Source organism: Eretmochelys imbricata, chromosome 10 (genome assembly GCF_965152235.1).
Source record: "Eretmochelys imbricata isolate rEreImb1 chromosome 10, rEreImb1.hap1, whole genome shotgun sequence".
Lineage (NCBI taxonomy): Eukaryota > Metazoa > Chordata > Testudines > Cheloniidae > Eretmochelys > Eretmochelys imbricata.
Window position 1 is genome coordinate 55,319,344 of NC_135581.1, and position 26,639 is coordinate 55,345,982.

General features: G+C 40.6%; 1 protein-coding gene across 2 annotated transcripts in view; it reads left to right on the forward strand.

The window, feature by feature from the left end:
- Positions 1-26,639, forward strand: part of APBA2 (amyloid beta precursor protein binding family A member 2) — an 81,700-nt gene that overhangs the window by 9,225 nt on the left and 45,836 nt on the right. For both annotated transcript variants that reach the window (XM_077828430.1, XM_077828431.1), the window contains exons 2-4: positions 14,332-14,412; positions 15,714-15,750; positions 24,115-24,260. In XM_077828430.1, coding sequence (XP_077684556.1) covers positions 14,332-14,412; positions 15,714-15,750; positions 24,115-24,260 — 264 coding nt within the window. The remainder of the gene's footprint in view (positions 1-14,331; positions 14,413-15,713; positions 15,751-24,114; positions 24,261-26,639) is intronic.

Sequence of the window (26,639 nt, forward strand, 5' to 3'; positions counted from 1 at the left end):
CAGTCTTTCATAGGGTAGGGCATAATTTAGATCTGAAAAGCATGCAGGTTTTTTGTCTCTTGGTGTGCTTAATCATAGATATCTGAACATAGTCTCACTTGGTAACCATTTTTGTACCCAGGGATCTCAGGAGAAATAATTCTATTTTACCCTTGTAATTTAACAGAAATCCTTGAGATTTTTTTTCACTTTCAGTATGGGCTCTTATTTGGCCTATCTTTGGCATATTGAAAATTTATAAAGCTGGTACTTTGTTGTAATTAACCTAAAATGTTTATAAACACATAGCACATTCTCACTAATTTTAGGATTTGAAGGTATACTCCAAACTGCACCTTGTGCCTCAACAAGTTTGAAACACACATGGAAGAAAGCAATACAATATACAAATGTCTTGCATTCACATCCTTAATTAGGAAATGGGAATAAGTTTGAAGAGAGAGGATTAAATCTTTACGGCCAAATTCCAAAAGACGCCAGTAAGGAATAAATATAAAGACAGCTGGATCTGGCTTGCAATGTTTCTTCTTTCCATAAAGTGTGGAGCAAAGATGTGCTTGATTATCTCACTCTAACCATATAGTTACCCTACTGTGAAACTTCTTGGATCATCTGTGGAATGGGGCTTGATTTAACCAACGTTAAAATTGGTTAAATTATTTTTAAACAACTGTCCGGTCCAGATGTTGGAACCACAGAGTTATCAGAAGGCCGCAAGCTTTCTGCCTTCCAAGAGAGGAGCCAGATATACAGTCTTCAGTGAAGCACATTGGAGTGCTAATGAGCCTTGTTTGACTGACAATCCTTTTCTTCTCAGGAAAAAGGAGGCTCTTTAATCTGTGAAGATTCCCTGACTTGCAGAGATGGAGGCTTCAAACCAAGTGTGTTTTGGGAATGGAGTTTTTTCTTTAAACAGTCAGCAGCAATATACTGTAGAAGATTATTTGGTGTGGGCAGATTTTTCAAGGTTTTAGTTTTCAGATCCAATCTAAAACAGCTGCTTAGATGCATTGCTAGGGGAGAAAATCTTTCAGTTTTACTAGATATCAAGAGGGAATTGTGTGTGTTTTTAACAAAGAGATTTACCACATTTTTAAATCCTGACTTGACCTAAATGAGAACAGTCCCTGACATCTTTTGTGAAACTACATGAATTCTCGGTTAACAAGCTTTGTTATGCATGGGTTTCAAGACCATCTGAGGTAAAATTTCCGTACATGCCACCCCCCAGGCCACAGAACCTGTATTGTGGAGTGGAGGGGTGGCAGATGTAGCACTGACCAGCAGAGCTGGAGGATCCCCTTCTCCTGGGACTTGTGGTGGGAGATGCTGGCAAGGGGCTGTGGAAAGGGGGCTCTGGTTCAGGAGTCGGGGCAGTGGGGGACTTGGGGTCCTCCTGCAGAGGGGGGATGGAGTTGAGGAAGAGGAGATTATAGGGTGAGGTGGGTTTCACGCTGTCAGGAGTGGTTCATGACCGTGAGTGCCAGTTGGTTGTATGTTCTGTAATTAGATTTCACCAACCCAGTAACAAATGGGAACTCCTGAAGCACTAAAATAGTCTTACCCTGGAGTTACAGACAGTCCCCTTGTGCACTCCAGTCTATTTTGCCACCCAGGCAACCTGGACTGAGTTGTAGCTGGTTGCCACATATACCAAAGATCACAGAAGCTTCCAGTCCCAAGAGACCAGACACTTATATCAGGTGAGTTTCTACCTCAGATTTCACACTAAAGACAATGCTTGTAGCCAATTCTATAGTAAACTAAGGACTTATTAACTAGGAAAAAGAAACGAGCTATTTACAGGTTAAAGCAGGCAATATATACACACAAATGACTTAGTCTGTTATTCCAAAAGGTGACAGAGTTGTAGTAATCGGTCAGCATTGAATGTCTTTTAGGGCTAACCCAGGTTGACCCTGTGGATCTCTGCTTCTCTTTCCTAGCTCCAGCCCTGAGATAGCCCAAAGAAATGAATAATTTTCATGTCAGCTACCTGTATTTCCTTCTTCCAGAATTCATGCTGATGGGTTGAGCTTTCTTGCATGTAGCACCTTCACGGATATGAGGGGGCTATTTAACCCAGTCTTTGCATCATGATGTTTCACAATGGCCCACTTAGTTTTGATAATCCTTTGTGATGGGCTGGGGAACACTCCTGCCTGGGGTCACAAGTTCAGAGCGGGCATTTTTACAGTTATGAAGCAGAACTTACACATTATGTTATAGCATGGGATACAGACATTACAAATAAGACTAATACATGCAGCAACTTACAAGCATGTTATAGAGTCTAAATTCATATTTACAATTTTAACACCTATTGTGAACAATACTAACATACGGGTGAGCTGGTTTGGTTTCCAGCTATGAATTTGTCAGTGCTTTGCTGACGCCGTAGCCCTGGCAAGAGCTGGCATCTGGTCTACCATGTCACAGTGGAGCTGCTGTCTGTTTTGTGGCAGAGGTTGCCCCTGGGCTTGTGGGGGCTCCCCTGAGCCACTGAGGTCCAGAGACTGTGAAAGGGAGGGGACCTCTCGGTCTCTCTCAAACATACTCGTGCACGCACAGTCCATACACACGCCCACCCCCAACATAGGAGAGGGATAGCCCAGCTAGCTAAATTTAGAGATGTTGGGGAGAGCAATGGCAGTGGGTAGCTGGGAGGGTGCAGGAGGTTTGGGGACAGTGAGTGTCTGCAAGGGGGTTTGTGTGAGAGGTGTGGGGGGATGCTTGGTACTTGTAGGAGGTGAGGAGGCAGGGGCACCCCAGTTCTCTTCCCCCCATCCCCACACTTCTCTCACCCTGCCCAGCCCCCCTACCTCTTGCTGGCCAAGTCCAATGAAATGGGAGACCCCACTGTACTGAAGAGGAAGAATTGAGAAGGAATATATCAAGACAGGCCAACATTTTCCAATTAGGGCGTCTAATGTTATATTGTGGGATCTAGATAAAAATGGTTTGATTTTTAGAGATGTCGGTCCCTATCTTGCAATGGGAGGCACAGATGAAAATTGGACCACTCTTGGGGTTGTCTACACATGCAGTAGCGCAGTTGAACCAATGTAGCTGTGCTGCTGTAGCGCTTAGTGAAGACACTACCTAAGCTGACTGGAGAGCTTCTCTTGGGCTAGGGTGATTTAGGGAGTTGAGACAAGGTATTCTGGAGGGAAAAGCTAGGATCAGCCCAGTTCTGTCAGAAAGTGAAGGCTGAAGTTTACATTGTGGTGGTGTTTCTATAGCCAAAGCCCAGAAATGGAGGGGATTTGGACTGACTAGTCCATGTGTTATGTTGAGGACAAGGTAGAGACTCCATTCATGGGATATTCAGTTTAGGCACCTGTCAAGGTTCCTCCCCCACTCTGAACTCTAGGGTACAGATGTGGGGACCTGCTTGAAAACCTCCTAAGCTTACTTTTACCAGCTTAGGTTAAAACTTCCCCAAGGTACAAATTAATTTTATCTTTTGTCCTTGGAATAACCACTGCCACCACCAAACTCTAACTGGGTTTACTGGGAAACATAGTTTGGACACGTATTCCCCCCCAAAATCATCCCAACCCTTGCACCCCACTTCCTGGGAAAGGTTTGGTAAAAATCCTCACCAATTTGCATAGGTGACCACAGACCCAAACCCTTGGATCTGAGAACAATGAAAAAGCATTCAGTTTTCTTACAAGAAGACTTTTAATAGAAATAGAAGTAAATAGGAGTAAAGGAATCACCCCTGTAAAATCAGGATGGTAGGTACCTTACAGGGTAATTAGATTCAAAACATAGAGAATCCCTCTAGGCAAAACCTTAAGTTACAAAAAAGACACACAGACCGAAATAGTCATTCTATTCAGCACAATTCTTTTCTCAGCCATTTAAAGAAATCATAATCTAATGCATACCGAGCTAGATTACTTACTAAAAGTTCTAAGACTCCATTCCTGTTCTATCTCCGGCAAAGCAGCATACAGACAGACACAGACCCCTTGTTTCTCTCCCTCCTCCCAGCTTTTGAAAGTATCTTGTCTCCTCATTGGTCATTTTGGTCAGGTGCCAGCGAGGTTACCTTTAGCTTCTTAACCCTTTACAGGTGAGAGGATTTTTCCTCTGGCCAGGAGGGATTTTAAAGGGGTTTACCTTTCCCTTTACATTTATGACAGCACCGGAGTTAGACTGTTGTGGGCACTGTCTTCAAATTAAAATTTTTAAATGAATGGCCGGCATTTTCAAAAGGCAGTTACTAGAATGAGGTATAGCGTATGAACAGTCGTGCCACTTCCCCACAGTGTTCTGCCAGTATATTAGAGAGCCACACTGTGTCACACTCCTGCTTTCATGTCCTGGATCTCTGCTGCCCAAGACCATCTAGTTTTGTGGAGGCTTTGTGGTATCAACAAATATGCACAAGGGAAGATGAAAAGACTACAGACTTGCTTCCACATCTGACCATATCAAAATTTGAACCTATGTTTCCAGAATGCAGGGAAACAACTCTGTCATTTGCCTCATGAATAAATTTAATTTTGTGGTTTGCTGAAGAGTGCACATTCAGTACTGGCATCAAACAGAATAAGCTGCTTTTGTATAATCATTTGTGTTTGTTTCCCCTCTGTTGTAGACATGCACAGTATAATTAGAATTGATTAATACTATCATTGCACTCCCATAGCATTTCAGAAACTAAACCAGCTCTGGGTATTTGTATTTCATAAAGGAAACCATCAGTGAGTATACTTTGGAATAGTCTCAAGCTTTGTTCTGGTAGCTCGTTTATTCAAGCAAGTTCTAATAAAAACATGCACGACTGACTGAAGTGAGCTATGCCTGATCATTCATTCAAAGGATCTCTTCCAAGAAGTCTAAAGTAGGAGGCAGTAAATGCACTGCAGTGTGTCTGCATTTGACATGTTTTTTTTTAGCACAGAGTTGCTACCCATAATGCCTATTTGTATCCAGCCTGACAGTTACTTTGACAGCTCCAAAGAAGCTCATTTAACTTCTACCAGGACCAGTCGTTTCAGATTTGAGTACAGGAGGACAAAAATTCAGTCTTTAGGATAATTGGATTTCTCAGGTGGTTACTGCTTTCCTATTAAGCAGAGCTGGGTGAAGAATGGTAAATCTGTTTTCTGCAGAGGATTTCAAGATTTTTGAAATTTGCTTTCATTCTGATTCAGAATGAAAACAAAACATTTTGAAATTCTCTGTGAAACAACTGCACAAAGCCAAGCAGGGCACCAGTCAGAGAGCTCGAGAACCTGAGTTCCGGCATACTGCCAAGGAACTGCAAGCCTGGGAGCTTTAACTTCCTGGCTCCCGGTTGGCCCAGCAATCAGGCTACTGAGGAGCTGGAAGCCCTGGGTCCCTGGGAGTCCAGCAAGCTCACAGGAAATCAGGAGAACCTTGCCTAGTGTTTTGGCAGCATTGTGTTGAAATTGACATGGTCCTTTGGAATGTTTCTATTTTGGTATATCTGGTGGAAAAAATGCTAAATGTAAATTTTTCTGACCAGCTCCACTCTTAAGTGCATGTAACATCAGGTAATACCATTACTCCAAACCATAATTCCTCCTTTTAGTTGCTGCTCTTTGGAACTACAGAAATATTTCTTTCCACTCTTTTCTGTCACTTCTGAAATGTGCTGCTACTTGTTAGAAATTGCTATATCACTAATGGAAACAGTGACAGCAGTTGAAGTTGCTTGATGGCTGGCCATTATTGCATGATAAAAAAAACTTCAGCAGTCAGAAACAGTCTTCTTCAAAAGTCTGTGTTTAAATGCATCTTGGTAGATCAGATTACATTTGTCTGATTGACTGAGTTGCATAACATGGCTGAAATGGTCACTTAGTGTAGTCTAAATGCAGCATCTCACTAATGGTGTATTGAGCAGTTCTCATTCAACATCACCAGCATCCATTAGAGGAAATGATTTCATTTACATCAGTCACTTGGTTTAATAGAAATAATATCGCTGGCATGAAATGTTACACTATCAATGTCGCTCGCAGTGGCAATAAAATATTTTAGTTGCACCTTGACATTTCTTTGTCTATAAATGCATTAACATTTAAATGGTGGCAGCAGCAAGAGGCCATAGTCCTAGGATAACATTGTTTTCTTAAGTCATTTTTAGGGCTTATGGAAGGTGCCAGATTGACAGAACTGCAAGCTGAAATCCTATGTCTGTGAGGCAGATGCCATAGTGCCTACACTTTCCTTGCCTATCAGTTTCACACCTGTCCTGGAAAGACCACACATGTGGGTGAAAGGTTAATTAGATCCATGAGCTCACTCATGTCTTACTGTGTTTGCTGGGGCTTCCAGCAAGGGTGCTAGCTGGAACCAACTAGAGCCTATTTCTGTCCTATTGTGTCGTTTAGATAGGAGGCTGGGTATTTTCTAAACTTAGGTTTCAAAATTTTAAGTATATAATTTTTTAAAAATTCTTTGATCTAATATTTAAACAGCACTGCATGAAGAGATTGTCAGGTGTGTATTATAAACCAAATTGTTTAGATGTGTGTCTTAAAACCTGACTATGGCTTTTGAACCTGGTGTGTATGATCTCTATGTTTGTGCACAATCCGTGTCAGGCCGTTACCACAATTAGTGATAATGAAGGCTAATCATATTTTACTTGCCTATCAAAACAAATTCCTCTCCCAAATAAATTCTGAAAGGCAGCCAGACCTGCTGGTTTCACTAGAACTAATTCTTCAATAGGAGGAGCATCTCAGAGTTCAGCAGGGCAAGGATGGTATTCAGGATAGTGAAGTTGCAACTGAGATCCTGTGGGAGGGTTGTATGGTAAAGTTGAGCTTTGTGAATGGTCCATGCTAACAACTTTATACTGTGTTAGGTAACCATAGGGAAAGCTGTATGAACAAACTTCTATATGGGCTAAGATAACGCTCTCTTGCAAGAAGTGCCATGGGAACGTTAGTGACCACAAGTGGGTAGGACTTTGATTTTACTTCTTATCCCCAAACCAGCACTTCAGCTGTCTAGCGTGTGTTCTAACACGGTGCTGGACACTGGTTCGTTACTAGCTCAGAGGCGTAACCACGAACACCACCTCCTTTGGTACTCTGGAAATTCCTTAGATGCCTCCTGTGAAGTTAGGCACAATCCTGCATAGACCGGGAGAGCTGGAAAAGAGTAAGGCCTACTCGGGTATGGCTGCAGGCCATCATGAACAAGATTAGCCAGATCTCACTTAACTGACAAGTATCATGGCATATTTTGAATGTTTAGGATAAAGATAATTATAGCCATTTCCACATGCAGAGGAACTAGAGGCAGGGAGAGGAGAGAAAAATTGCAGGTAGGAATTGGAATACTTAAGACAAAATTTTCAGAGCCCTTCAACCTGGCCAATGACATTTCCCACAGAGGTTTTTTGCACTATTTGCCCTGCTACGCAATTGTGCATGCAAAATATTCATTTATATACACAAATGCAGGTGGCAGTGCTTGCAATTCTGGCGTCCATGACTAAAAAGATGACCTGAAAACAGGCCCAGCTTTCAGCAGAAATTGCATACCTCATGTGCACGTGTTGGTGCACAAATCTGGGGTTCTTATGCAAACTATCTAGGTGGTAAAATGAGAGGGCCACGTGGTCCATCTCAGAGAAGATGCTTGGAAACAAATCTTCTACTGGAGAAGGCCCTACTGTCCAGCTTGTAAATTGTGTGCATTTTTACAATACAGTATTTTCCCTTTCCGCATAATATGTTAATGGAGAGGAAGTGGAGAGCATGAAATTGCCCAGCCCTTCATCACAAAAGTATTTGGATCACAAGAAATGATGATTGGTTACTTAAAAATCCTCCCAAATTAACGTGACAGTATGGTTAATAGGAAATTCTCTAAAAATAATGCTTTGCCTATGTCAGCTGCTGAATAAGAAAGAGTTGATTAAGGGGTAAAAAAGCTTTTTTTAGCCTGTGTGTACAAACAGCATCAGTTTGTAGCAAAAGACATTGATTAAATATTAAGGACTCTATCCAGTGGAAAATATCTGTCACTTTCCAGGCTACATCAGGCTGCAAATGTTCCAAATGTTGGCTTCACAGCAGGATTGGTAGTGCTGGAGACTGGTCAGCTGCTCTGTAAAGTTTGCAGGTTTGTTGTGAAGAAGGGGTATTGCTGAACTGCTAGGGTAGGAAGATAGTTAATGTGATAAATTCCCTATTCTCAGTAGGTCTACCACACCTTTCATGAATTATTACCCTAAAGATGGACACAGCTCTGTCGCCTCATCATGGGGGGAGGAAGAAGAATATTTAAGCTATCAGAACTGCCTTCCTTGAAGTTGGGAGTTTCTTCAGTTCTGCAAACCCTAACCGACTGCTGGTTTTGTTTTGTTTTTTGTTTGGCGTGAGGAATCTTAATTCTAATGAACTCCCTTCTGCTCTTTGGCTGACAGTGCAGCCTGCAGGGGATCTAGCTATGTGGCCCCTTTGGTATTATCCCATTTACCTAAAGGTAAAACCCTGCTTCCATCATTTAACTACTTGCAGTTAGTGTTTTGATATTTGGTCTGTCTGAGGTTCATTAAAGAGTGGGAGAAACTCAGTTTACCTGATAGAGGAGACTTGCTCATCATAACTATACAAACCCTGTATTTTATACCTTTTATTTAATCACACCAATCATGTTGCACAGCATAGCACTACACTATTATGATGCTGTCATTTTAAAAACGTTTTGAATAGACTTTCAGATGTAGCAAGTTCAGCAGAGGAGGGCTAAAAATAGTCAGTCTGGTGGTAAGAGAGTATATTGGTGTCTTCTGTTTTGAGGAGGAGAAAAAGGGTATTCTTGCTGTCTTTCTGGTAAGTGCTTTTCAGGTATGCCTTTGAGGTTGGGGAACAGGAAGGGGGGAAAAAAGCTTAAGACAGGTCTATATAAACAAGCTCATAATTCATTTATACTTTAAATCACTTTTAAATATAAATATTTATAGTCATATAACCTTCTTCTGGATTGTTGTATGTTGACCAATTCTTAAATGAGGATATCTGAACTGGCTATCCAAATCCTGCTTTTGCCTGTACATATTGTCACTTTGGTACAAGAATGGGCATCTTACATGCCTAAATCCTGATTTGAGTGTCTGGATGGGGGATTGAGATATCTTAAGACACCTATGCAAGAAGAGTAAGTCCCCAATCTTTACTTGGTAGAACTTGTTCTCTTTAAATCAGACTATCTCTGACAAGTCTGTAGCATTGTAATCCAGTTATTAAATGAGTTATGATCATTGTAGATCCCAGATTTCCAGTTTGGCTGTTGGTCCTGTCATGTTGCATTAATGGTGGATAATGCTTTATAATAATCTTCAGTTGTAGATAGTTTCCTCAAATTTAATTTTCTAAGTATTATAGCTTTAGCTGTCTGTCACTTACTTCCAGTATCAATGCAAACTGGAAATTCTGTAAATTAACATTAAGAAAACAGGTGTATCCAGTAATGTCTGTGTTAGTGGAATTGAAGGCCTTTTAGACTCTTCTATGGAGTCCTCCTGGAATATCTAAATTCTAATATTATTTTAACATCTGGCTTGCGTTGGCTCAAAGTCTCAACCTGCTTTGCATTGGTCAACTGCCTTATCTTCTTCCATATAAATAAGACTACTTGCTTCCTAGCTCTAGCTGTGTATGAAATATGTGGGCAACTGAGCCTAGTTTGCACTTTCTACACAGTCTTGTCTTGTGACATCTAAATCAAAGGCTAAGTTGTTTTCCTCTTTGAGGAGGAGGTGGTCCTGGAGTTGTGGCAGCTCTTCTTCCCCACTCCTCCTGGAGAGGAGTACCTTTAGAATAGAGATCACCCCTTAGTGTTAATGCTCTAGTTGCTGCCTCTCACCCTACTTGCAGGAAGAGCGTGAGGCCTAGAAACTCCTCAAACTCCTCCTCCTGTTTTCACTTCAGATTCCTCTGCCTGGTGAGTCCTCATTTCATCAATGAAGAGGCATGGGAGAGCACTGCTCCCCGAGGCCAAGAGGTAAGGAGAGGATAGAGTGGTCTCCTGTTTTTTAGCTGGATTGCTTCCCCCTGTTCTCACTGTCCCCCTTGCACCTGTATGTAAGACCAAACTCTGAAGATTGATCAGATATGGAACACAGCAGTTAATCAAACTGATAAACAAACAATGCAGGTAGAAGAATCATTTGCACCCAACATCCTGTGTAAATAAAACTGTGGAGTGGGACTCATAATTATTTAAAGGAGTCACTGGATAAACTGTAGTCTTCATGCATTGAGGCTAAGTAAAGTAATGGGATCCGCACCCCTGAATCTTAAGAGAAACAATTATTAGAGCTGGCCTAATAGTTTTAGTAATTTTAAAATAAAATTACTTGGCACCCCTTTTTACCCACACGAGGGTCCGTGATTTGCAGTGAAATCTTTGAGGACTGGGACCACTAAGGGACGTGCGAATGGGCAAAGGTAACACAGTGGGCTTGCATCCAAATGAGCATGGGGGAAAAATAATAGGCAAGCAGAGTTCAGTGGCGGTGCAGGAGGAAAAGCAGAGAAAACGTTAATGGGAGAGCAGAATGGGAGATATGGGCCATGGGGTCGTGGCGAAAGGGTTAATGGGGAAGAAAAGTATAGCGAATGCAGGAGAGGACAGGTAGAGAAAGGATTAATGGGTGAAGACAACAAAACAGGTGTTGGGGAGAACTGGCAGAGAAGGAGTTAACATTGCCTCTTTTGTGACAATTTGGCAAGTTTCCTCCTTTCGCTGTGTCAAGGGCTTTGGGCTTTGCTTCCCTGTTTGTGTCAATGACTCACAATGAAATCACCTCTGAGAACCTCAAGTTTCCTCTCTGGGATGCTGTTGCTCTTCTCTCACCTTCCTGAACGGATCCACTCAGGTGTGTTCCCCATCTCCTGAGTGAATCACACAGCCAGTGCTGGGCGGCAAGACATGTTAGAGCTGTGCTGTTCAATCCTCTCGCCTGGGGCCAAACATGTTATTTGAGAAAGGTCAAGGGTCCAGACAGTCTGCCCTGTTACCCTTCCTTTTTGCTGAGCAGGCAGTGCAAAGGGAGCAGAAACCATTAATCCCATTACTCAGTCATGCCCAAGTCCCCTTGCTGCCAAGGCTCTGTGGGCCTAGAGTCACCATAGAGAGTTCCTACACCTTGTGAGGTTAACTAAAGTAAAGTAAGAAGTAAATAAAGACACATTTATGAGTGCAGGTAATATATTGAATAGAGAGGTGGTTAAAGGATCTCTACAGGTTATGGATTCTGCATAATGGGATTCTGATCTCAGTCATAGCTTCTACAAACTAACATATAACATACATAGTAAATATGTGACCGCAAACATTAAAGGAATGAAGTGAACCCAAGGTCCTTTCTGAAAACAGCAATTTCAGGAAATGTCTACTATAAATAATTTAAAAATTAAAGAGTCTCATCTAAATGATGAAATAGTTAGATCTAACATTAGGATAGTATGGAATTGCATATGAAATTGAGCATAACTACCATCAAAGGGGATTTTTGTATCAGAACTGCATCTAACTGACTAATGTCCAGCTGTATCTTTTTATATTAGGCTTTATTTCTTGGAGTATATAGCCATCTCAAATCTAATTTACTACACTGAGTATATGCTCACCAAACCAATTCAGTGTTGTTCTAACCCAGTTCATTTGTTACATGCTGATGCATTTTTCAGTTCAGCCAGGTATGCAGTAATCAGAACTGACAGTCTTTTTAAAATAAATAAATTAAAAATTTAAATGCTCTTACACATATTTGAGCCAACATATTTACTGTCATTTTTTTTTTTTTTACAAATTGATCTATTTTTAGTACGGTCATATCATTACCCCTGCTTAAAGCATTTCTGATCTAATCCCAGTATTTTAAAAATGATTTGGCTATGATAATTGTGGTGTTCTGAGACTGTGGATATTTGTTCACCCATATTAACGTATTTCACTGCACATCAGCACCTATTGTACCGTATTTGTTTAACCATCCAACATCATAAGATTTGTCTCAAACAGAAGAGCTGTTGTAGACATTAAGAGAATGTAGTCAACTTCTTGACTATCATAGCTATGTACAGTATCTAGTTCAAAGTTGCTATAGAGCTTTATAAAGCTCCCCCCAGAACTCTTGATAGTGTGGGCAGTAGACATTTGTTTCCTGAGACTATCGTGTTTTCTTGGAAGGAGCCTTGGACTATGCCCTACCAAGTTGCCATATCTGAAAATCAAGCTAATGAGAGTGAGTTTAGAGGAATTTATGTCCCCTACAGTAGTACTACAGAGTCAAGTTTTTGCCCTGCTGACTGACTGTTATCTCTTTAGGGAAAAATTTGTCTCTGATTCAAATATACAAATTCCTTCTAGCCTACAGCTACATTTTGGCATGGAGGCGGTCAGAAAGCGAGAGGGGCTAAGCAGTTCAGAAATCACCTTTCACGCTGCCACCTGGAAATAATAACAAACTGGCAATATTTTGCATTAATATATAGCACTCTAAATCCAAAGATCTCAAAAAAGTTTACAAACCTTAATATAAAGCCGCACAACACCACTCTGAGGCATGCAAGTATACGTAGGGGAAATCGAGACACCGAAGTTAAGTGACTTGCCAAAAATTATACAGAGGATCTGTGGCAAAGTTAGAAATACTCAGTTTTCTAGGTTTCTAAGAATTGAACTTGAATCTGAGTCGTGTTGCGTAGCCCTACAACAATCCTTTCCTGGCAACTGAGGAAGAGGGTTGTCCCTTGTACCAGCAGACTGTCAGGGCTCCACAGCTTCTATCAGAAGTGGGGAAAGGGTTCTGCTCCTGAGAAAAATAGGATTACCAAGGGAATGATCTGAAATGCTTTGCACTTCCCTGGTGTGGAGCTTGAAGATTTTCTTTTTGAGTTGCCATGGCAGGCTGGAAGCCCTGCTGCCACTATGCCAGCATTCTCCTTACGACTTGTGTGGCCTAAAAGGTTGTAGATATGATGAGGGGTGGGAATCTGTCAGAGTTATGGTTCCCTTTCTCAGATCTGAAATATCCATTTCGGTGAGGCCCCTCACCTCTCTCTTGATTTTTGCATGCCATTGAGTGCCCCCCACTCCCACTGTGGTCAAAGGGTGTTGAGGCCACTCAGCAACTTGTAGGAGACAACCTTCATGTTCAAGGGTCAGGCTGATGAGGGCCCTACAAAATCAGAATAAGGTGATAGGAAAAATAGAATCAAGCCCTCTTTCTTATTACTATAACACTCAAATTAAACTGCTTTTGTGACCTGGCGCTGGGATTTTAGCTTTCGTTTATGCATATTGTGTGAAATTCACCACTGTGCATAGGGCCATCATGAGTAGAGCCCTGCAAATCTGCAGGTATCCGCTTCATAGCTGATGCGGCTATTGACCGACCATTTTTGTGGATAGTGGATTGGATGCAGATACAACCACGCAGGGCTCTACTCACCCGCTCGCTGCCCCGCTTCCTGTCCAGCAGCTTGGGCCCCTCAGGCAGCAGCAGCATCCCCACCCTTGCCTGGCTCAGCAGCACTAGCTGCACTCCTAGTCCCGGCCCCGGGCCGCTGGTTCCTGGGCAGCAGGGCCCACTCCTGGCCATGGGTATTGGGGAGGGCGGGGCCCCGGCGCCCCACCCCTCCACCCCACTGTGATGCAACATGCACTGCTGCTTCCATGTGGCGTCGCTCACGAGCCCCCAGGAACAGCACATGATGCGATGCCCTTTCCCCCCAGTCCTCCCGCTCCGCACTGCTCCTTCTCCTCAAGACCCCACCCCTGTGCTGCCCCTTACCTCCAGTCTCCACCCTCGCGCTGCCTCTTCCCTGCAAGACCCCACCCTCCACTTTCTTCCCCTCACTCCCCTGTCATTAGCGCTTGTGAGACGCCTTGCTTCTGCAGGTGCGGATGTGGATACAGGTAAAAGACGGCTAGCGGATCACTGGTTGGATCACGGATTGATCCTGGCGGATGCGGATCAGATGTGGATCCACATTTTTGTATCCGCGCAGGGCTCTAATAATGAGGCCTATGCATCCCTTAAGTCCCCTTAAGACCTATTTTGAAGACTTGAGAAGAACAATATAGACTTGGTTTATCTGAACTACTTTTGTTTCAAACACATGGTGGCGGCACTACGGATTGGGTGTCTTCCTTGAATGCAGATGACATTTTGGGGCACTTTTTTGCTGTCATTCTCTTACCATATCTTCAATCAATAACATTCAAGGAAACATCTAGCGTGATGATTATTTTCTTTGTGATTTATTTTGGAGTGGGTTGAAAAAGGAATGAAAGTGTTTCTCTGATTCCTTACAGGTGTGCAATGGTTTAGAACAGCCAAGGAAACAACAACGTTCTGACCTAAATGGACCAATTGACAACAATAATGCAACAGAGGTAAGCACCTTAGGCTCCTATTCTCCTTTCTCCCCCAAAATTTCTCCCCATCATGAGCAGCAAATATTTCATTAAATGGGGAGGATGACCTAATCTCTCGCTCGCTCGCAACAGCAGCTTCCATGACTGCATGTTTCTTGCAGCTCACAAAGCTTCCATGAACCAGTTGCAGCAGCAGTCACTTTTTATAACTGCCCATTTTATAAACACAGCCCTAAAATGTTCAGGTGATATAAGTATCAGCGGGTAGCCGTGTTAGTCTGTATCCACAAAAACAACAAGGAGTCCAGTGGCACCTTAAAGACTAACAGATTTATTTGGGCATAAGCTTTCATGGGTAAAAAAAACCCCGTCTTCAGATTACTTGTTGTTCAGGTGATATAAGGAGACTTCAGAAATTCTTGTTTCTGGGGCCACTGGAAAGTAAGGCAACATCAGAATGTGCCTGGTTTCCTCTCCACCTCTTTCTTATGTGAAATTGCTGCATTTGGAGTCAAAGGATTGCTAAAATTCCTGAATAATATCTCTGTGAATAATCCCTACCAACTGATCCACACATCACATCGTTCACAGCTGAAGGCCCAACTGATTCACAGCCTTACAAGTGGCCTCTGTGGTGAGCTGTGCACCTGCTCAGTCAGATGTGAAAAAGATGCTGTGATAGACACCAGAGATGGGCTAGTGGCACTGAATAATGGAGCAAAGAAGGAGTCTGAGAATGCAGAGTGAGGATGTGCTTGGGGCCAGACATGATGCTTAAAATCTGAGGGGTCTGTTGTCTAAAAAGCGCACAAGGGAGTTATGGTAGTAGTAGCCTGTAATGTAAATGAAGACTTGCACACACAAAAAGCCCTCTTCCATTATTGGGGAAATTAACCCCTGTATTGGAGACATTAATGCTCAAACTGGCATAACATTGTTAGTAAAGGAGTCTATGAACTGAACTTCCATTGATTAGTATTAAAGTAGCACCTAGGGCCCCCAACTAAGATAAGGGATTATGCTAGGCACTGTACCAACAGAGGGGGTTCCAATATAGACCAAGACTCTAGTTTTGCAGGGTATTTTTAGTATTTTATTTTTTTAATTACAGACCCATGAAATTAATGGTATTTAAAAACATTATACTGTTTAAATAGCCGCCATGTAAAACTATAAGAGAAAATTAAATAATTTTAAAGAATTCAGTGTAAAAATGGATCTTTCATTATATTAAATATAATAGAAGTTATCCTTTGTAATCTGAACTTGATTTTGCTGTTTTGATAGTTATACAGTGCATTATTTTTACTTCCCAACAGACAAAGAAAGTGTCTTCATTTCCAAGTTTTGTTGATGGTAAGTAAATTTGACTGTATTCTAAGGTTACAGCAGTATAAAACAATATACTAAAAAACCCCACCAAAAATCCAAGATTTTGCAATTGTAAAGTTTGAGTAAGAAACAGGCATAATATATTTATGCACAACATATACCTTATGTATAAGATGGAAAGCTTCTCACCCTGCTCTCAACAGAGCATATATACAGTGAATAATGTTCAAACCTATCCCTTCTTTAGGTTCAGCTTAACCGAGTTATCAGTAAAAAAACATAATGTAAATTTCAGCCTAAACTTTGTTCCCAAACTTGGCTGGTCCTTGAATTTTCTCTGCAGAACAAGTCAGTCCCAGACTGTAATTCACTCTGCTCCTAACAAAGAGTCTATCCGCTGTCATAGCTTGGTTGGAGCTAATTGAATCCATGTGAGAGTTTGAATTGGAAGTAATGACACTGCTTCCATGCACGTTCAGACAGCTGATAGAGGAAGGCTCAACAGAGGAGCCCTGCATCCCTGTGCAGGCTCTTAGGCGGCCATCTTTAAATATGCTGGTCAATTTAGCTTCGTTATTCACATTGTTCCTATTAAATTAGTGAAAATGTCTAGCCTGATTCAGTAAAATATTTGTATATATGCCTAACTTTAAGCACATAACTTCAGTGTGACTACTCAAAGTTAGGCCTAAAGTTAGGCATATTAGGCTTAACCACTTTGCTGAATGAAGGCTTTTGGGTATCACTTTAATAACTAGCTTAAACACTGGCAAATTACATTAATAGACTTTAAAATCAAAAGGGACCTAATGATGGTCTAGTCTGACCTCATGTGTAACACAGAAGGTCAGATGATTCCTGCATCCAACCCATGACGTCTGGTTGAGCTAGAACATCTCCCTTAGAATGAATGTCATCTACACAATCACTTTCTTGCATAACAATTATATTTTGATCACAATGGATACAAGGTTCACTTAGTTGCATCCTTTCTGTTTATCCTGATCTTTTCCAGACCAACAACCTTGATTTCTTTATTAAAAGATTATCTTTTACTGGAAAGAAAAAAAACAACAACTAACACTCATCCTCTCGTGAGTTTTGAGTTACAGAAGTAATAAATATATGATACTCACCTTTGCAGAAGACAAAAGGGAATTACAGTTTTCAACTGAAAAAACACCCACTTGTCAGAACAAACATGCATATTAAGGCCTGATCCTAAAAGGTTGGGTATCCAGTTTAAATGCTGAAAGATGAGCTCTTCAGGTTTGTATGTTGGTTTGATGAATTTCCCTGCAGATAGCTGAAATATCGTCTCAAACATGATTTGTGAGGATTTTACTTGTTAATTCTATTATGCTGACACATACATACTCTCCCCCATAGATCTTAAAGAATTCAATTTTTAAGACCAGTCCTTCCTCAAGATCAATGTATTTTCATTTAGAAATATATACTTCTTGGGCAGACTTTTCCCAGCTTCCTGATCTCACTGGCTTGAGCAGCAGTTTCTGTTTTCAGTAGCTTCCTTGAGAGACAGTGCAAATGGTAAGTTTAAAGGCTACCTGTGATGGTTCCCAGGATTATCCAGGGCTGTGAGGCACCTCTCTAGCACCTGCTGTTCCTATGAGGAAGCCTTGTCTGTGCCTGCTAGAGGTCAGCTCCCTGACACCCCCAGCAATAGGCAGCACAAGTGATCCCTTCAGCCCATGCAAGCTCTGCTGTTCCTCTGCAAGTCAGTGATAGGCACACTGTAACTCCCGAGCGTCCTTCTGTAATGTCCAGCCCCTGATCCTCTGGACACTCACAGAAGTATTAGACCCACTGTTGTAAAGGAACAGTATGTTGCAGCTTACCAGTTACACCTTGCACCACTGCGCCACTTAACACGCAGCACTTAGATTTGTTGATAGAGAATGCACCTATGCATTTATTTAACAAAGAACAAATTCAAAAATGATAGCAAGCAGAAATATTGGAAACAAAGTGTTACCTGTAAAATAAAATCCTACAAGAGCCGAAGCTTCCATTGTGAAGTAAACAATACTAAATTTGCATATAACCCAACAGACATATCACCTTCTCTTGCCAATATGAAAGGAACATGTTTGTCACCTTCTGGTGACCTGCTTCAACTTACAGACCTTAAAAACATAATTTCCAGTAAAGGTACATAACTCCTTTAAATATGAGCCTTACATGCATTTCATAATGGTTTTGATGACCGATGTTTTACTGGCTCTCAGGAGACCCCCTCACATGCCACCCGTTAGTGAATTATTGTGCATATAACATATTGTGCATATTATTGTGATATAGGGGTTCTCAGTAAAACTCTGTGCATCCCTTGTGCCCTCTGCCAGTTGGCATCAAGAGGTTCCTGAGTCATGCTAATGCCTCTTTACACAGATTGACTGCTGAAGGAACTTACATTTAAACTCTTGGCATTTACTGGCTAACAAGCCCTAAATTGAAGTAAATTAAACACATTCCCTGCAGGCAGAAGAATCAAGAAGGAGAGGAAATGCTGGCACTTGGAAATAAACACTAACAGAATTCAGAGTAGCAGCCGTGTTAGTCTGTATCCGCAAAAAGAAAAGGAATACTTGTGGCACCTTAGAGACTAACAAATTTATTTGAGCATAAGCTTTCGTGAGCTACAGCTCACTTCATCGGATGCATGAAAGCTCACGAAAGCTTATGCTCAAATAAATTTCTTAGCCTCTAAGGTGCCACAAGTACTCCTTTTCTTTTTACGAACAGAATTGTGCAGTGGACCAGGGTAAAGGAGGGGAGGGCAGAGAGACTGTAGAAATTAGATGCTAGAAAACTAAACACTTTACAGTACTTCCATAAGTAATTAAAAACAATTTTTTTTTTTTGGGTATTGTGAATGTTTTGTTTTTTCTTTCTGTTTTAAAAGTTCACTGCTCTCATGTTGAAAATAGGATCCATATAGCTTTTAGGATAGCATGAAACACATATTTTAAGTTTTAGTAAAATTTGTTTCCTCTGATTCTTTTCTTTAATAGCATAGCAAGAGAGGATGAACTGTCTATTGGCTTTTCACTGTCATGTAGGTATGGTACAATCACAAAAGTACATGGTACAGAAGGAGTTCATGTTGGCTAATCAGATTTCTCCCTGAATCCAAAGCCAAAATGCCCTGTGTTTTATTACTGCTATTCATTTGTATTGCACTGGGGCCCCCAGACATCGCACAGGACCCCATTGTGCTGGGCATAGTACCCACACATAATGAAAAGACAGTCCCTGCCATTAACCACTGAACATTTTCCTATTTCTGCAGTGAACTCTGACAGAGGTACCACATTAGTGCACTAGCCTGCATCCAATTAACTATTTAGGGACACATTTTCAGCAGCACTCCTGAACCAGGGTAGCAGTATTTGTAGTTGTATGTATTTGCATATGCAAAGTGTCTGCACATGCAGTTACCTGTCCTGCGGGTGCAAACAGACTTTTTTGCAAGCACAATTAAGGGACCCTGTTGAATATTTGGCCTGCTGTTATTAGATTTGCAGTGGTAACAGATTCCTTCTCTTGAATTCAGTTGATTTTTCTTGGAATATCTCATGCCCCCAAGTGCAGTATTGTTGTGTTTTGAGGTTTGTTTTTTTTATATGTTTATGCTTACTGCTAGAAGAGCCTCATTCTATAGGACACTTACATCCTACAGCAAAGAAATGGTATTGCTAAATGTTATACTACCAAAATAAAAACCCAGGACATCAAATGCCTTTTTAAAGAGATACTGTCTAAACTTAAAATCATATATATTTTTAAAGAAATAATTGTTTTATCAGTAACATCAAGAGGCAGCATAAAATTAAAACCTATTTTCAAACTAAATTTGTCTTTCTCCAGCTTTGCAGTGTATTTTTTTCCCATTCCTTGCCTTCACTGTCAGTAGGGGTATGTCTATGTCTGGCAAGTTTCTGCGCAACAAGTTATACCACTTTTATTAAAGCGCTGGAATTAAACCGCTGTTGCGTGTCCACACTGTGCTCCTTGTGATGCTGGAGCGCATCCACATTAGCAGCTCTTGCAACAGCAAAGAGAGCAGTGCATTGTGGTAGCTATCCCACTGTGCAACTCGCCGCAGGATGCTTTGGGAAGGGTTTGCAATGCCTTATGGGGAAGGCACAGCATCACATGATGCAGGTTTCCCAATCCCATTGTTCCATGGGCATCCTACTACATTGCCAGCTGCTTTTCAGCTGAAGGGAGGACGGGGGCAGAGTGTGTGACAGGGAGTATGTGTGTGTATGGATTTCCTTCTTGATGGAAAACTGTTGGAAGATTTATCCACATAGCATGCTTCCCCTTACCCACTGCCTCTTTGTATAAGCTCTTGGTATATAAGATGTAAAAAATGTTGCTGAGGTTGTGATAACAATATAGTCAACCGCCATCTGTTGATATCATAATGATCTTGCCAATATCATCCACTAAAGTTTCTCTTTGAAAAGATGAAGGAGATACATTAAGGTGAATCAAAATCCTTGAAATAAAACCTTATAAATAAAGCTATTTTAAGACACGCTTTGCTGCCCCTACTGAAGCATTAATAAAATTATTTGAGACTTTTTTAGGTAATAATTTACTTCTACAGTAAATCTGTTTTTAAAACAAACAAGCTGAAAGTCATGTTCACTGTCCCTAAACTGTTGGGAACACTTGACATGAATTCATGGCCCTTTTTTCTTTTGCAACAGTCAGTAATACGTAGACACCTAAAGTAGGGCAGGGATTATAGCTCCATGCTCCACTTGAGGTGTTAGTGATGTCGTTAAATATAGCAGAGGAAACACAGAACTGAATGCTGATGTCTGTGAAGGTAAAGTGCCTTTCAAGTAGTCTCCCAGTACTTTGGAACAGAAATGGAGACAAAAATCTATTTCTATAGAGACTTACAAAAGATGGGATATTGCCAAGGATAAACCAAACCCTGCATTTCATGAGCACCTTATACACCTTTGAATTCAGTAGATGGCGTGTGTGAAGAAAACAGGGTAGGGGGCCTATATTTGTAGATAAGTGTCACTTCCTTTTCTGAAGTATTTTGTTGCAAATCCTGCAGTGTTATGGATCAGACTTCTGGTCATTGCTTGACTTGCCAATGATTGTATAGGAAAGGATTTGTAAGTATTATGCCCATATGTTTAGTTGTGTGCTGTAGAAGAGAAAAAGATACATGAGATGAAAAGCTAGGCCTGAAAAGGCATTATATGCATTTCAGCAAAGAGATGCATCAGTTCTTTGTAAAGTATATATCCTTTTTGGTGAAGCATGGTAGAGGGGAGCAGAATACCTTAAAGAGAAACTGTGCTGAAATTAGCTCATTAGATGGGATCACAAATCTAAAATCTGGTGTCTTTGTGGAATTTTTGCTCTGATTGTTCTTACTCATTCAGTAGTTTAGAACTGCACCCACTGTAATTGATTCTTGAGATACTAGGCAAATGACTTGACCCACTGTGGAACTGGTCATGCAGTTTCTTTGATGAGTAGACTCCTACAGAGTTGGTTGAGGTTCCTTCTAATTTTTAGAGGGTACTGTGAAAGTATGTTCAATTATTTAAAACAAAAATTCTCTCCCCAGCACACTGGGCTAAATTCTGCTTTGAGTCACATTGATCAAGATCCAGAGTAACTCAATTGAGGTTAGTGGATTAGCAATAGATTTACACTAGTTTAGATTATAGCAAAATCTGGCCTATTGTTGTAAATAATTATCCTTCGGAAGTTTGAAACTGCAGTGTTCCCTAACTTAACAAATTGCTCCACTTTGTGTTAATGTTGGTTAGTTAATGTTAGGCCTCTGGAGACCGTGGGGCTGTTAGTATTGATTTTTTTAAAATGTACTGTGATTACCGAATTACCAAGACTGTTTTGTTTCTGCAGCAGGCTGACATTATAGCAGTCAGACGTTTGGTCTGTATGGAAGGGTAAGAGGCAGCAGCATTTTCTGATGAAGAAATTTAAGGGTTTAATCACACTTAATTTGTGTTTGATGATTTTTTTAAAATTAGAATTTAGGACAACGAGGAATTAGAAGTATCCACGAATTAAAGTAGATGCGAGTAGCTACCTCTATACATTGTAGCATGGTATTTATTTTTCCTGTTCAAGGGCTTACCCATGCATGCACCAGAGAAGTTCAGTTGGTTATATACGTAAGAAAGTTCACTTTACCAGAAAATTGTTGTTGGGTTTGGGTTTTTTTTTTAAATTAAATTAGCATCTCCATTCAATGTCCCCTTTTCCCCCTCACACAATTAATTTGTTTACTTGGGAGAGATGGTTTAGCAGCTTGGCATGTTGATATGGCTCATAGCAAGTTCCCGTTGTAGAGCTGTTGGGGAACACAGAGTATTTACAGTCAAGGGATTGGTGCCAAAATTGTGGAGTGACTGCCTCTTTAGTGTTGATGTAATCAAGCTGAAAATAAGGCTTAACCATTAAATAAAGGAGATGAGCATAACACAAGTACAGTATAAATACCATCCTTTATTTCTCTCTCCGTCCCTCCACCTCTCCTTTTTCCATCCCTGGAAAATTATCCTGGCAGTTGCTAAAGCAGTTTGTAAAATGGTAATTAATTTGAAAATCTCACTGAAGTCAGTGAGTCTATCTATTACGCTAAACATGTGTATATGTGCTTTTCTGGATTGGAGCTTAAATTTGAGTAATATTCATAAAAAATAAGTTCCACATATCCTTATTTTCTCTTCATTTTTGATTACAGGTTTTTTTTTTAATCTGTCCACTTTTTCCTCTTCTTCAGCTGCCATCTGGCATCTTCCCTTCTTTCAGATGGATGGGGTGATTGATGTGCTGTGCAGCTCTACCCTTAGTGTTAATCCTTGGCAGGCTATTTGGACTTCTTTATTCCCCAGTTATTAGTTTATACCATCTGTACAAGTCTGGAAGGTGTCTGTCTCAATCTGTTCCTGAACTCAGGTACATCATGTGGCCAGAGAGCACAAAGACAGCTTCTTTTCTGTTGTGGGTAGCATTGTCCTCAGGCCTTGAAGTTCAGTGGTGGTCCTCTCTTGAAGCAAAGTACACAAATGTCCTCCAAATCTTCTGTTTCTGACCAATGTTTTTGCCTGACTGACAGCCCTACAAAGGGTTGTTGATCTCTTTACTGTTTCTTTGCCCAATGAAGACAGCCTTCTCTGTAAAACACGATCTTTTCTACTAAATGTGTGCTTAGACTATCTGTTGAGTCGTTCCTACCTCTGCCAAATGCCTGTAGCAGGACATGCTTGTTGGTGTGCCGCAGTGTTACTTAGTGTTTAAATGTTTTTCTTTCCATATGTTTGGCAGTTTACTAAATTCAATAAGAAGAGCGTAAGAGCTTTCGGGGGGGGTGTTAACATAGATGATGATTGGTAAAATAGATGTTAAGTGCTCATTTGTATCACCATCCTCCTAATTTCTTTGTGTATTTTTGCATACAGAATTACTTCTGTAACTTTAGAGAGTGATGGCATGCATAAGAAATGTATTATTTTAAAATGGAAAAATCAGTGGCACAGACACAAAGAGTCTCCTCGCAGCTTTTGTTCCTTTTTAAAGTTCTTGGGTGTAGGAAATGAAGTGCTGTTTTGATTGTGCATTTTTGCATTAACATCATCCACCACAGCAAAGAAATAACTCTGTCTCAGATCTACCGGTTGTTGTACATTGGATGTGATGCTCTAATATTTGACCCCCTACATCACACCTACCTGTATCAACCCTAGAATTTGATACATGAAGTGTTCTTGTGTTTCCTTACTTGCTGATTCACAACATGCAGTTGTTGCCCATGGTGTCTCAGTCATTAGTGTGAGCTAACAAGGTTCTGTATTTGGCAAAGATTTTGGCGATCTGTGCACTTTTTTCATTCCCATTGACAAATATGGGTACCAAGAAACCCAAATAGAAGAACAGAATTTGGCCCACAGATAAGAACATCTCAATACGTGTAACATATTATGAATGTTACATTAATATCAATTGGAAGAAAGCTTGTGCATGCATTTGAGAGCAGTATTTGGCCTAGTATAGTGAAGAACTCTGTTGTATTTTTCCCACTGCAGCATGCTACAATGAACTACTCTCCAATTCCAAGATCAAAACATTATGCAGATTCTTAAATACTACACTTTTGCTTTTTAGGTGTTTGAGTCATAATTATGGGAAATAAGTGTACTGTTTAATGTGTGCTGGACTCTGCAATGCTTCTCTTAATTAGGCTGTTGTAAGTATAGAAATGTATTAGGAAAGGTCATGCAAGTATCAATACCCTTGATTAAGTTTTTTGTCGCCTTACTCCCTTTTGGAAGGTAATAATTGTATACCTGTCTGTAGTTCCAGGACCCTGTGAACCTGAAGATCTCATTGATGGAATCATCTTTGCAGCCAATTACTTGGGTTCTACACAGCTGCTCTCGGAACGTAACCCTTCCAAAAATATAAGAATGATGCAAGCTCAAGAGGCAGTGAGCCGTGTCAAGGTAGGTGATTTTTATGGTCTGTAGAATAGACTCCCTTGATAACTGAACTCTGAATAGTCTGAAATGTCTGAAGCTTCAAACCTACTTAGAGGTGCACTCAAGTGAATATATATCTGCTGATGTGAAAATCCTCGCTGTTTCCAGTATCTAGCTTTGTAGAACATACAAATCCTCTGAAGAACAAAATATAAATTATTACAGAAGCTATTCCAAATTGCACAGTATAAGTACTAAAGGTAAAATCCAGACTATAATAAGAAACAATTCCAACTGTAAAGCATAGAAGACTGATTTATGACTGATTTCTTCCTGTTGCCATGTTAGATCCTGTAATTGGTTATGTAAGCAGTTGAAAGCATTTCAAAAACATCAAAATATTATTTTCTTAAGGCAAGAAGGTTCATTACCAGATCTGTGTTTGTGTCACTTAAAACCATGGACTTGCATGGAAATATTTTATGCTTTCTGTGGTCAATAAAATAAATGCATTTTATTTGAATATATGATCCAGGCAGGAGAATTTTTTTAGCTATGCTTTGTAGAATTGTTTTATTTAGATTTCTACCATTATATCCAATCTACATGTAGTTAAGGACATGATATGAAATGTGTAGATTAAAGTGTTAATCAGAAAAAAATACATATTTCATTTAAAATAATTTAATCAGTAGAAGCGGCATATGTTTGGAGATACCCAGTTTGGGTCTAATAATCTGCTCAGCAAGACACACATCTTTACTGATTCTTGATTTGGACTTTAGAAAGGCTTGGAAGGCGTTGAAGGTGGTTATTCTGCTGCTACAGATTCTTGAGTATTCCAAACCTTGGAATTCCTGCTCATGAGATTCTTGAGAAGTCACAAGCACCACATGAGCATTGACTGTGATTTAACACCGAGGAACATAATTAATTCTGCTGCTAAACTGTCAGGTGTAAGGCAGTCCTGGTAGAAGCTTTCAGCTTCGTATTTTGTATAGCAGTCTGATGTATGCACATGATTGATGTGGCTATAATTTTCATAGAAAACCCAGAGAAGAAAAGAGAAGTGAGGACTTGGTGACATATGAAGCGCTACAGCAGCATAACTGCAGCAGCCCATCAGTGTAGCCACTCACTACAGAAACGGGAGGGATTCTCCCATCAGCCTTGTTAATCCACCTCACCAAGAGGCAGTAGCTAAGTCAACAGAAATGTTTTCTCTGTCGACCTAGCACTATCTATACCAGAGGTTAGGTCTGCTTAACTACATTGTGGAGGGATGTGGGTTTTTCACACCCCTGAGCATAGGTTGGTTTAATTTTTGAGTGTAGACCTGGCCTAACTTACAAGAGTGGCTGGCTTTATTATTCATAAAATTGTAACCTTTTTGTGCCTTTTGTAAATATACTTTGTAAAAACATTAGTGACATTTGAAGTGCACTTGAAGTGAAGTGCAAAGCAGCCCCAATGTAGCTGAAGTAAGAGATGTCATTATCATGTATTGTCTCCACATGCTAGAAATTGGAGGCATAAGTAACTTGGCATGTTACAAAAAGGATGCATAGAAGTCCAGTGTGGATGAACTTGGAGGTACTTCAGCCTAATGTATTTGATAGATGTACTTGAAAAATGATGTCCCTGCGGTATCTGAAGTTTGAGGCAGAGCTGAAAGTAACACTATAGTTATAAGAAAAAAGTGGTTTTCAGTGTTAATAAAGATTTAAAGATCTGCAGAAGTGAATTCTTATCTATAATTTCTCTGTAGCACATTTTTAATGGCTTGAGTCACAAAATCTTTGGCAGTACATACGAAGCTTATAAACTAATCAGTTTTATTTGAATGTTTGGTACTTGTAGATAGTGCAACTACTGTACTGCAAGCAGGTCTCAAAGATGTTTCTCAGATCATTGTTTTACTTTTGGAGGGCAGGGCTATTTAGGCACTGCAAACTTTTTGAAATAACCTCACTTCAAAATCTGCCTTTCACCAGGAGAGTCATTTTGGAATAGACTTCTTGTACAATGAGCAAAAAACTAGACACATAGCGCTTTCCAGCATTGCTTTTCCAAGATCACTTTTTCTCATGGGGCATGGAAGTGGTGGCTCTCTCTGGCAGAGCAGTACTGGTTCAGAATTAATTTACTGGAAATTCCTCTTTAATGGGTGCTTTTAGCTCACTAAATAGTGATATGCTAAGTAGCTGCAGTTGCTTCATCATCATGTAAATAGAGAAATCCAAAAATATGGTGGAGAGGTTGGTGGGGAGAGGAAAAATCTGTAGAAGGGATCCCTGGTGAGAGGATAATTTTGAGTTCCTGTTCTGCTGTTTCCTCTAAATTCTGCCTTTTTTGGTTTGCATTCCCACAGAGAAAGAAAGGGGTCTGGACTCAGTTGTGACT